Source organism: Xylocopa sonorina, chromosome 12 (genome assembly GCF_050948175.1).
Source record: "Xylocopa sonorina isolate GNS202 chromosome 12, iyXylSono1_principal, whole genome shotgun sequence".
NCBI lineage: Eukaryota > Metazoa > Arthropoda > Insecta > Hymenoptera > Apidae > Xylocopa > Xylocopa sonorina.
The window spans coordinates 4,023,954-4,037,438 of NC_135204.1; the positions used below are offsets into that span (position 1 = coordinate 4,023,954).

At 34.6% G+C, this 13,485-nt stretch overlaps 1 protein-coding gene across 2 annotated transcripts in view; it reads right to left on the reverse strand.

Annotated features, from left to right (window-relative positions):
* The window catches only part of Scp2 (Sarcoplasmic calcium-binding protein 2), a 100,060-nt gene that overhangs the window by 4,097 nt on the left and 82,478 nt on the right, over window positions 1-13,485 (reverse strand). Inside the window, exons 1-2 of one of the 2 annotated variants that reach the window (XM_076905756.1) lie at window positions 5,425-5,488; window positions 3,936-4,002 (exon numbers count right to left, since the gene is read on the reverse strand). In XM_076905756.1, the coding sequence (XP_076761871.1) occupies window positions 3,936-3,993 (58 nt within the window). In that variant the 5' untranslated portion in view covers window positions 3,994-4,002; window positions 5,425-5,488. Of the gene's footprint in view, window positions 1-3,935; window positions 4,003-5,424; window positions 5,489-13,485 lie in introns of those variants that run through there. The other variant, XM_076905757.1, reaches the window with a different exon arrangement.

Genomic DNA, 13,485 nt, shown 5'->3' on the forward strand with positions numbered 1-13,485 from the left:
CGAAGTCGACCCAATTGCGCGGCTCGTTCGACGTCCCTGCCCCTTTTCAGGTGTCGCCTATCGTCCTTAAACCTTCGCTGGGATCCTCTTTGTTTATTAATTCTAATTTCGTCGAGCGAGTCCTTCCTCTTCCTGCGTTCCCTTCTACCTTACCCTCGTTTACTATTTCTCCGCGTATCCGACCCTCCTTTATTGCCCTTCCGGTCCTCCCTATATAGTTTCGTCCCTCCTACCACGCTCCTTTTCTTTCTTTCTTTTCGAGCTGGGCTACCGTGTTGAACAGCAATTGTCAACGCGGTGTAGAATTTGAAATTTCAGTGGCGCACAAGTCTCGTCGTGGGCCACGACGAAATAATTCAACGGCTGAACGTATCCGTGGCATGCTACGTGTCTTGTTGTGTCATACGTCGTCGAGCTGCGGGGACCTTTTATCTGATCTCGAATTGATTAAGTGACACGCGCCTGCCTGACGTGGTTCCTGCGCTATCCTACGACCTGGTAAAAGTTAAGATTCGCGCGTTCTCGAATAATTTTGCTTGGATGATAACCATCCTGCTGTTTTGCATTTATAAAATTGTTCGAACGCATAAATTTGAGAAGGTTGCGAAATACGAGCAAATATATTTCTGAGATTATCGTGCTAAAAGTGGAGAATAATTTATTTCCGTGGATATTTAGTACCTTACTTAATTTGAAAATGTCTGCGGTTATTCTACAGAGTTTCTTGAATCGCTGAAAATTTGTTGTATCGACGTTTTTTTTTTTTGTTGTCATAGGAAATAATTACTGAGATATTAGATTAGTTTGTTGTACATGTAGGTACTATATGAGCACTGATATTTATTGCAAAAAGTAACTGGTTTTAAGGATCGCAGAATCAGATAATTTAATTCAGTAATTTCCAGATAAAATATCGGAATGGTTTAAAGTCAGCGAAATATTTACATATCAAATGTGTTTTCAGAAGTGCGTTTGTTCTGATATATTTATTCTCTATCCATGTAGCATGAGTTTTTTCCTAACATATTTATTTTTTGCATTTATTCAACTTTTATTTGCTTTACGATTCACATTAAATTATTTATCATATTTCTGTCACAGAACATATAAATGTACAAACATTGCAGTTTGTTGATTTAATATCTAACGATACTCTAAATAATATGTAATATTTTGTTATATGCTTCTTTCTCAACTTTTGCAACGATACTATTCCTTTTGTTTTAATTAAAAACAAATTATTAACATAATTCTATTCTGTTTCGTATTCAATAATTTTTATTGAATAGACACGTTTGGGTGTCTTGTTTAACTAACAAATAAGGCGAATTTTATAAATGAATGGCAACAAGATCCAATACAATATATAAATTTATAAAAAGATCAAATACAAACTTCTTGTAAGTTATAATGTTGTAACATTATACTGAAAAATATAAGAACAACTGACGAATTTATATGACTATAATGATTATACATATAAGCTGAAGAATTATTTAAAAAGTTTAATAATAATAATAACTTGCGTTTAGAGAAGCTTTCAGAATATTGACGTTCTTTATGTTCCTCCTTTCGTTATCAAAACCTCAATCAACATTATTGAAAAGGAAAAAAATTACTTGAAATCATGCCAGGAATCACTTCTTAAATATTGTCTCGCTATTTTTAGGGTATCTTATACACTTCGATATTAGACGGCGATAAGATGACTTTGGTTCTTATTAGTCCAGTCACTTTCTTTAATATTAATATATCCACAAAGTGGCGCGATAGTTCGCTCCTAAAGTTTCGTCTCGATCTTCGAAACATCCACTTTAAATTATACCTAATCAATCACGTTATACCTATCAATCTACCGTGAACCGTGATTCCACCAAATCAAAGTAATTGCCTAAGAAATACCATTACATTCTTCGAAATTACTATGCTTATTGTCCTCTCAACCAATTGCTTTCAGTATTTATTTCAATATTTCACGACATCCATAAAAAATAATTTCTCCAAAACTTCGCAGAGCTCAAGAATTACATACAATTCGTATTCGAGGGACAGCCTGGCAACTTATCATGCCTATTGTCAAAACCGATATCAATAACTCACGAATCGTGGCGTGTGCGGTGGAACTCCTGGTTTTCACGAGAAGATTCGCGACTCACCGCACCGTTCACGGTTTCTCTGGGTCACGGTGAAATACCGTGTCGATGGCGAAGAACAGCCCCGCAGGATATGTTTAGCAGCCGATCGACGGTCAAAGAAGGGAAGAAAGTAAGGGGCTAATGAGGGCCACGAAGCGTGTACACGCCTGTGACCTACACGCTCCACACGAGCAGCCCCGTTCACATAACCGCACACACGTACCAATTCTACTCGTAAGTATTCTTCGTTAATTGTACGTAATATTTCCACAGTACGTTGTTACAACTCTTCATAAACCCTTTTTCGACCACTTCCTTCTCAAATGTCATGTAAAAAATTTTCTGCCACGAATTTCTCAATGTCTACATGCATGCGCGTGTTCCTAAAAGCACATAGAGCCACGAACAACTGGTACGAACGATTATCGTCATCGAATAATTCAGACGAAGACCAACTCATCGCTCTCGTTTCCAAGATAAACGTGCACGATCGAACGTATGATTCGAACCCTACAAGCCAGCCCCTTAACTGCGTCTATTGTTCATCTGCTCCTGTTCGTACCGTAAATAGATGTCCAGCCTGACTTACTTTTGCCCAACCGCTAGCCAACCACATAGGTGCCGTAGAGAGACCGAACGAAACGCCCCTGTGCAGACTTGATTCCCGTTTTCAGCACCCAAAAATACCCTCGAGAGGATACATTCCACCCTTCGCCTATCCCAGAAACTTCCTGACCGTATTTCATTTCGCTGGAAGCGGCGTGGCTGGTCGCGTTGCTTTCCGCGATAGCCCAGGAAGGGATCGCAGGACGAAGGGAGTGCTGTTAGCCAACCACTCGCCGCTAAGAAAAGTGGTATATACAGGAAATGCGTTACGACCTGAGGAACGGCAATCGGTTTCGTTATTTCGTTACCAGGTGACGCTTCTTAGGGGAGGAAAATAGTGGCCCATTCGCGACGGAAGCCACCTATATAGCTCTGGCAGATAACATCTAAGGCAGTTCGTTTTGATGAACTCGCTGGCAGAATTCTCTTCAGGCAATTAGGTGTTGTTAAGGATTCTAGATAGCTGAGAGGAAATTGGATGATTCGCGACTTTGACGATCACGTGTTTGGTAATCGTTAACGAAAATGTTTTTTTTGCGAGGATTACGTTTTTAAGCCCCCGTTTGGTACTTCGTAGAAGTGGCAAAGTAGTTCAATAAAATGGTTGATGTGATTTTGTAGAGATTTTCTTTTCTAATTTTTGCTTTCTATAATGCTCGTTTTGCATTTGTAGTATTTTCTTTTGATGCTTATTATTATCTATCCTTTTTGAAGCAAATTAGTGCATATTAATCGTCGCTAGTTCTAATGATAAATGTATTATTAACACTCTGTTTCTTTTTTCGTTTAAATAGTATCTCATGTTTAAGAAATACACATGCAATCAATATTGTTTAATAAGTCTTTTTTTATATCTGCAAATATGGAACGTATTAGTTTGTTCTTTATATAGCGTAGAGGTTTCTTTCTCTAACCAAATTTTAATTTCACAACCAAAACAAAAATTTAATTCGCTGCACATAGCAATTTGCAAACATTATTTCAAGATGAGAATATTTCAAAACTATTTTTACACATTCACAAATTGTTAACAATATTTCCTAAAAACGTGTTTCAGAAGTTTCATCGAAATTGTTTCTTCTAACGTTGAACTAAAACTAAGGTTAATTAATTGAAGCTTGCACAAAACTATGTTCCCAGACTATGGTGCAGAGGTGATATCAGGACACATTGCTGTAGACATTGTTTACTCACCGAAGAAGGTGTTGAAAACGTAGAGCAACTTCTTTTTACGGAACTCTGACAGTGTCATGTTGTCAATCTGCAACAGAGAGAAATAAGGGGGTTGCTAGGTGTGCTTGTACGTTCGTGTGCGCCGTGTTAATATTCATTCTCCGATCGAATGGCGATCAGGGTCGATTGTCTCGAGCGACCGACCCTTATTTTATCTCACCGGTAAAAAGTAATCGTGGTTTGCTTTTATCGAGCTGCTTTGTACGACGCCTCGATATTTACAAGGCCGCCGTGAAGACACAAAGTCGACTTAATTCAGGTATACACATCGACAACTCGTTAAATGTTAAATGACCACTTTTTCTGATACTCGAACAATAATTAAAAAGCATCCGATTCTTATTTTCGTGGCTACCCTCGAGTACGCGAATAACCCTTTATTATATGTATACGCGTCTGACCTGAGGCTTTAAATACGATTTTCATCGTCAACGACAATTCCTGATATTCCATATTACAAGAGTGTTTCATCGTACGTATTTTATAGAGATACAATAGTGTAGAATTTAGAAATTAGAGTGTGTAACACTATACGATAAGTGATTGAAGAAGGATTGAAATAAGTGGAAAACTATGCTGTTAGAATAATTGAAAGAACTAAACCAATACGTTATTTAGATTAGCGTATAGCAAGTGGATAAATATGCTTCTATTAGTAATTTTCTAATCAACCACGACTAGGAGTATTTATTTGCCTGTCGTTACGTCGTTATGCTAATGTTTCTGTCATTACTTTGTTAAATGTTCACTTAAACGTTGCAAACTTACAAGGGAAGTCAGCCAATTAGAAAATTCTGCACTTAATGACGGTTCATACAAGTAATTTAACTTGGTGAAATATCTAATCGACACGATGTTTTTGTAATTAAAATGTATTTGATTTAAAAGGAGAAAATAGTTGTTAAAGTAGATAGAGCCTCTTTTATAACTATTTTGGATAGAATAAAACACTGAAGCCTTGTTACAAATTTAAGTTTGCGCTTAGAAAGGTCAAGTTGTTTCAAATAGCGAATACTTAAAATAGCCTTGACTTCCATTCAGTTTTTTAGGTTGTGGAATCACTTGTTATGTATAATATCACACACTTCTATCAGTTTGCTTGAATCTCACAGTGTACAATTTATTTCACACCACGTAAGTGCATTTTAAGTGAATTAAATTTCAGAGAACTTCGAATTCACTCGAGACTTAAAAGGGAATGCTTCGAGTTGGTAAGACGTTTTCGAGTCACTCGAATTCAATCATCTTGAACTCAAGTACGAAAATATGCAGAAACTTGAAAGGATTTTCCAAGTTAAATAAATAAAAATTGTTCACAAGATGTTCATCGATCAGATTTAGCACTTTTAGTTCCTACAACTTCATCGATTTGAATTCGAGTGACTCGACCAATCACAGAACGAGACCCAACGCACGATGCAGAAGAATTACTGAACACTCGTTTTTTTACCGTTTTTGAATCCTTCCTTGCTCTTTAAGCTGAAGCGACTGAGAGCTTCCCATGAGAGGCAACCCTTTATATAATAAGATTTAAAAGCCTTTCCTTACCGATGATAACGTGTATGTTTGAGTGTTTAATGACGCACATTTCGTCGTAATTCCATGGTAATACTGTAGATGTTATTTAAGATATCTACAAACATCAGAAATGTATTATTGCCCGGAATGTGACGCAAGTTTTGTTGACGTGATTCACGCTGGTAATTTTTCTTTTATTGTTACATCACTTACGCCATTCACAATTGGTTACTATTTAAATCGCGGTACTAATTGTCCAGTGATTCATAAGGTTTTGGAAATTCTTACGCTCACGGCTATTGTGCTCTGTTATATAATATTATGCGGCTGGATGACGTTACTTTTGTACTTTCCAAAATTTATGCGAAGCAATTTTTTTATTTATTCGAAAAAATTCGCGTTCGACTGATTTCTCGAAGGATCGTTAGCTTGTCGGTAATTTAAAGCTTACTCATGTAAAATTACTTCTCGATAACCGAAAAGTTATTATTAAACGCTTAATCATGCGTGATTCAAATTAAAATTGAATCGCAAACAAGTCAGTTAATTTTACGATTTGGAGATAGTAAAATGTAAAACGTGCAAAATTTACTTGCTGTTTTTTTTTATGGCAGAACAAGAATTCAAAATAGAAATTATTCTTTAGTTTAAATACGGATAATAGGTTTTATGTGAATTATAGGTAATTAAAGTGATTTTAATTAATATTATGAAAATGTATTAGTACTACTCTTATTATAAAAATTGAAGGTACAGTTTTCACCAATTGATATTGCAAATAATTAATTCTTTTACAAAAATTCATTATACGTACGTTTTCATGAACTTCCTTATACTATTTTAATTATCATTAGGCACGTCTGAGTAAAGAACAATTATATTAATAACTCATAGAAAGTAAAAGAAGTGATACTTGTGTTTTTTCGCAAACCGTTCAATTCTCCCTTACCATTCGTACGTTAAGTCATCATTGCTCTCAACCAACACGATACAAGTTGAACTGCAAAGGAAGCAACGGATCAATCAATTCAGCTTGACAAACCCATTCTACCGATCCATTACGTAACGATAACTAACATCAAACTTGGGCCATCGTAGACGAAGCGGTACAGGTTCATCGCATGACATTATCAATCGTAGCCTGAGGCACAATAAATAAAAAGGAGCAACGCGTAATCAACACTGATAAGAATCGATTCGAGGTAGCCACTTTGAAAAGAAAGCCACCAGTCAACACTGTAATCGCGCACAGCATCGTTACTCGCCAAGGTGAATGTTGACGTCAATCTTCAGAGTGGTTAATGTTACACGGCAATCTTTTCATTTCACCATTCTGTCAGTTGACAGCAGCCGCTAACGAGAGCTGAAACGCGAACGAAACTAGTCGATGCCCGCGAAAAGTTCCCGCGTAACTCGTCGTTCCTTTGGGTCGATCGTTCGATTCGCCATGCGATGCGTTCGAACGAAGTCAACCTCGTGTGGGCCAGAGGACGCTCTTGTTGTTTAGCGCGCGATGCACTCTCGTCGATATTTTATAACGCGTAAGTCAATTGGGAACTTCCTCAGACCTGTCTCGTCGGTCGTTCGAGCAGTTTCGCGGTAACTTCTGGCAGCATTATTGACCGTGCACGTGTTGCCGGCTGGCGAACAACCAGTGCCACGGAACTGATTAAGTTGCCACGAATTTCCCTACGGATCGAACTTGAACGTAGGGCGAACCAATTTTGCTACTTTGTTTATTCGACTTTGAACTCTGCTGCTGGATGCACCAATTGTTTTCAGGCAAACAACGTCTTTTGATGCTTATAATGCTGTTAGATGCTTTTTTATGTGTGTTGGAATTGTTTTAGCATTGTCTGTATTTTCTTTCGTAGTTTCATTAATTAGCGAAAATAGCTTTGATCATAGCTCTTTTCTTTCTATAAAATGCGGATTATAGTAGTTATTTGTATTGTTATTTATTAAAATTTTCATTTCTTCTACCGCACGTGAATATTTTTTTAATTATCAAGTGAAAACGATATTTTTAACTCAATAGGTTTAAATAGATAGGATTTGAAAATTGAAACATTCAGTGATGTTTGATAAATAGGATAGGAAGAGTAAGAATCAATCAGAATTATTAAAATAATTGTTAATGATTTATGTAAATGTGTAACTGTACAATGTTATTTAAACAAATTTTATTAGTTTTGTTTTCAAAGCAGCTGGTTTTATAATTTAATTTGAAATTGTTACGTGAATTCTATTAATTTTTCCTGGGATTTCTTTTGAAGTTTTTTGCTTGTTGTATAGCTTTATTGTTCGAAAGTAATTACGTTTCGAAGTAAATTAATTCTTTTCAGAATAAAAACACCGAGGTAAAAGTTATGTCTAAATTATCGCTATATTAATTATCTTCATTAATTATCTTCATTAATAAAAAGGAAGTAATTGATTTACGTTCTTTAAATCGCCATAATTTTATCTCTCAATGTTCTACAATTTCGAAAAGAAACAATAAAATGAAATTCAAAGACATTTGTTTGGCGTCTAACAATTTTAAATAGCAAAGAAAAAGTTTGCTGGCTGAAAATATCCTTTAATTCATCGGATCGTAAATGGACGGTGACTTTTTGAAAAATTTCAAACTGGAATTTAAATCTCAGTTCTCCCTATTAGAAAGTTTATCTCTCTCTCCGCGGGAAGTTGGCGAGAGAAAAGTTAAAAAAAAAAAACTTCACGACCCCATATTTTGTGCGAAGGTGATGGACCTTTTCCTCGTTTCTGTTAACATTTAATAAACTGTACCTTGCGTACGAAATTGTGTCACGTATCTCAGATTTAAAGTTTCATTTCATTATCAAGCGATATGCACACATAGTTGCACTATACCAATAATTACTATTTTCGTACTTTTACGTTATTCAAAAGGAATCTTCTATGATCTCCAAAAACTTTCATTACTTAGTGCTTACAATGAATAGTAATTAATTATTTTTAATCGTTGAACCTTCAAGATGATGCTTGCTTAAAATTCCACATAGTACCATTATGAACGAGTATAAAATTTCCAATTAGAATTATCTTTTATTTAATTTTGAAGTATTTTAAATCGAGATAATCGTACCATAAAATGTGAGATTAAAGAAAAATTAATTAACTTCAAGACACTCTTATCTAAAGTTATCTATGCTAATTGAGGCACGAATTTATGTGATCTCTGCACTATTTCACAAAAGCGAACTGGTTACTTTTGATACCTATATTATTGTATTTAATTTGTCTGAATATTGGTAATATAATGGTACTTTGTTATAAAAGATATTACTTCAGGTTCTTTATAATTTTCAAATACAATAATTGTGAATTTTCTAGAAGATAAAGCCTTAAATTTAAACAAAATTTATTCTATTATAATATTTATTTTTTGTTTACGTGTTAAATTAATTTAGCAAGATAAGTATTTGAAGCATACAATTAAAATATTTCATTCTACACTTCGAAATAGCAAAATAGAAATATTGTATAAGAATTATTACTTATTAAAACATCTCATTTTATATTTTTCTAGCTCTCCTCAATAGCTCTGCTTTTGCGTCTTGCCATTGTACAATTCGAATATCGAAGGTTCTACAATATCTGATCGGAAAAATGTTTCTCGACACTCTATTAATCCACACCTAGACTCGTTCGTTCGGCTAATCAATAATGTACGAATTGACGATCGGATAGAATTCGTAAATAATAAGGCGATGAGATAACTCCGTGAAACTGTCTAACAACGTGGCATGAAGTTTTCGCTGGGAACAAAAAGGAAACTTTTAACGGTTATCGCGAAACCGATGAAAGCTTTGAACACGGACGACGGGCAGAAATGAAGCGTGGAATAAAAATGAAACGAAAAACCGGCAAATAATAAACAGATAAATGGTGGCGCTCGAAATTTGGCGTCCGTGAGATAGCGCGAGCTAAACAATATGGCGTCGCGACACAAAGATCGCCGGTAAGTTCTAAGTCTATTGTCTCTGTTAGCGCTACGAACGACCTCTATTCACTTGCCACGTAAAATAGAGGAGGGATGCGTTGCAGCCTCGTTATCTGCTCCTGCCAATATATCAAACTGTCAATACGCTAAATCTTGTACAGATTTGATGAGGTCTGTGTGTGGACGACCGGCAATAATGATGACAAGTGTCGCTGAAGATGGTACAACGTGTTTCGTTGATATATCGAAGCGATCCTAGCGCTATTTACGGTTCTGGGTGCTAATTTTTGTGTCAAATCAACTACGCTTGCGTGGTAATTGGAAATATGTTGTAAGAGTGAGAGTAAATTGGTAATGAAGTAATTAAGAGTTATTTGAGAGTATAATGGTCAGAAAAAATTTTAATTTATGACAATTTATGACAATTTTTAATATTATTTTTTATGTTTTACTTAATTTGTATTTATGTTATTTGTATTATATTATTTCTATTACTTTGAACACTTGAAAATTAAGTGTTTAATTATTGTATTGAAAATTTTAGTGAAATTTCAGGTTTGAACGAATATTGGTAATTGTGATACTTGTGAAGATGATAGTGGAATTCTTAAAATGCAGAGGAATTTGGAATTATTTGGTAAATGATATGTAAAGAAATTTGGAATTTGTAAAATGGAACTGTTTAGATTTTAAGTCCGTTAATCAATATTTGCGCTTTGATAGTGAAATTACAGTAATTCAAGGCTGACTAATTTTAGTTACGACAGGTTTAGAGACAGCTCGGTGATGAACTACAGTTCAGTGAATAGTCAATTTGAGATGCTCCGAAATTTCAATATTTGAAGACATAAAGATTGCTGAAAATGTGATTTTCTGTACACACTAAATCGTGTACATATATCAAAATTAAAAAGGACGAAATTTTAATTTAAAACTAGAATTATACAAATCAATTATTACAAAATAACTTATAACATATAACACTGCTTTAGTAATATTTGAAATTAAAAATAAATGATATTTTTAATGTCCATATAGTGACGACAAAATAAAAAATAAAATTAAAATTCCAACGTTACAACAATTCTCAAGTAATTTTTTATATAAATGAGGGTACTTAAATAGACAAGATGATTAGGAAATTCAAGAGAAACGTACGATAATGAATAAAGTAATTTACAGATTATCAGACGTCCTTTCATCTGATAAGCATTATTAATCGCGTGTTCCTCAAGATAAGACTTCGCATTTTCGAAAACTTTTGCCCCGTTTTCAACTCGAAGGGATAACAATGTCACGTCACAGCTACAATAGACATTTTAAGCGACGCAAGATAATTAATCAGTATATTACAGAAGCATTGTCGTGTAACTATTTATTATATGAAGTAGTATTGCAAATCGCGTGTGAATAAACAAAATGTAATAATAGAAACAATGGAATTTTCTAAAGAAAATGTTTCCACATTCCAAATAACATTCAAACGAACTTCGTGAAAGTAATATAATAGAACGTAAAAGAACTAGAGAATTTCACGTATTCCGTGGCATGTCCCATAGGTTCTTCGCGACGGACATTAATCTCACGTGACATTTGTCGATAAAAATGTATTTCAACGTTATGGATTCGTAATATATTTCCCGGATCTCCTCGTGTGTCCCTTCTTACTTCACGTTCGAACATTTTGAATTATTACGAGGAATCAAACACGGAAATCGTAAAATTGCGATAAAAACTCGGAACTCCGTGTCATTTAGTATCCTCTAGAAAAACGACTTCAAAAATCCATAAGAAACGAATGCATTTGTGGGAGAAATAACGCGAGGACTGTGTACATGTAAAAATATGGCATTGCTGCGTAGAGACGGCAACGTTGCACTGACTTATGGGATTTTTTCGTTACCGTGAGTATTCTTATACTTTTGAGTGAGAGTACATGCAGACATTAATGGTATGTGTCCATTATAAGTGCGACGCAGGTGTCAGTAACTTGTTGCGATAGGTTAGAGGCTTTCACCATTTAGTGCACGTGTTCGTGAAATTGTTTAGAGAGTTTGGGATATTTTCAAACTGTCGTTCATTCGAAGAAGAACAGCTGACATAACCTCGAGTGAATACGTTGGATACAAAATGCACTTGTTCTCGTTCACTTTCGAGAACAATCTCGAACAATTTTGAAATTTATCAACATTTGAAAATTATCTTTCGTCAGTGTGTCTCGTCCATTCCGTTTCTAACGCGTGTAGTATGTCTATTTCATTTTTAAATTGAGTACTACATTAAGAGCAAAATAATTACCCTTTTTCACAGAAGGTAAACCAGTTATAATAAATCAGGGGTGAAACAGTGTATCGCAGAGGCAGTGCAGATAGATTAACGCAAAAATTCAGTAGCGAATTAACTTGGTCATTTATTATTTAAATTGCTGGATTGATATAATCGTCTGAGATAAAGCACAAATAATCCAGCTTTAATCAAGTAGGCCAAGTTAGCAGGAATTTGTAATTATGAAATACGAGTTTTACTTATTATTAATTTTAATACTGCTGAGAACAAAGAAATGAATTTACTGGTTGGCCGTGTTGAATGCAGACAGCCAACAAATTTATCGAATTGTGCAGCAACGTGATCGCTGGCGGAAAATATGAGGGTTGTATTCGCCGTTTTGGCACACCCTGAATACCGGATTGCTAATGACAAATTAATATATAATTTCTACAATTAAATCGTCCAAATTATTATACTAATCACGTTTGTTAATTACTGTCCGATCAATATCAATGGAATACTAACTACAATCAATACATAGATACTGCCATACATCATTTTTAATGTATCAATTAAAATAATTGCAGAACACGAAACAGTTCTTAATAGTAGACCATTAAAGTGGTCAAATTGATTAATCTTTTTTGCATAATTTTTCATTTCTTTGGTACAAATATATAATATACTATCCAAAAAATTTATTTATTGCGCTTAAAATTCTACGATTTCATCTATCGTTCAGCAGATTTTTCGTTTCATCGAATGACTTCGTTTTTGAAAAGATGTAACGAAATTGCACGGAAACAACGCGTCTTCTTTCCACAGATTATTTTTAATTCTAATACTATGCAAACGGTTAATACTTATTTCAAGATGTTTCATTGTTACACAAAACAGTGCACGCGGTCACGTGTCTGAAAGCAACGCAGGAATGGTTTCGCACCAATGAAGGAACAATGAATTCGTTACTATCGCGACCACTTTTTTTTATTGCACGGTGCTTAAAGATTTTAATCACAGTGCTTAACGGCGCTCGTAGGGGTAAACAGCCTTAATCTTGGCAGAAGTTACTTCTCCGCATTGTTTGCACCGCGCATAAGCCGCGCAGTTACCGTGTCGAGATTGCACTTCATTTTATACTGACCGTTTGTGTAAGAAATTAAGTATTTTTACGATTAGAAGCGACTGAGGTTTCAGTTGCAAATATCCTCAAATGCAGCTTTCAATTATTTCTTATTTTCAAGAGTGTCAAATTGCTAATGATTTACAAACTGTGTGTTCTGCTAATTTATGTTTAAGTACTATTAAGTTGTGGGTAATATAGGAAATGCGTTTATCTGCTAGGTTAAGATACATATTAAGTTCTGCAGTTTACCAAATTTGAGTATTATTAGAATACAAGATAATTTAATGTATATCTGGACTTAATTAATGAATACGTGAATGTCAAAATAAATACAGCAATAATTATATTTGTAAAATGTTACAATATGTATAAAAACTGTAAAATGTTATATAATTGTAAATTTTGTTATAGTTACAAAGAAGTTGCAATTTGTTATTCGATATGTAATAATATTGGCGAATAATAACAAGAATTGAGGTTAATTTAATCAAATGAACAAAGTTACCCCTTTCTCTTCACGTTTTTGTTCATTATTTGCGATTATTAAAGTAACTAACACGCATTGATGTTTTAAATTCCGACTTATTTCAGGTGTTTCAGGTTTTTACGGACAGCATGTATGGTCTCAAGTT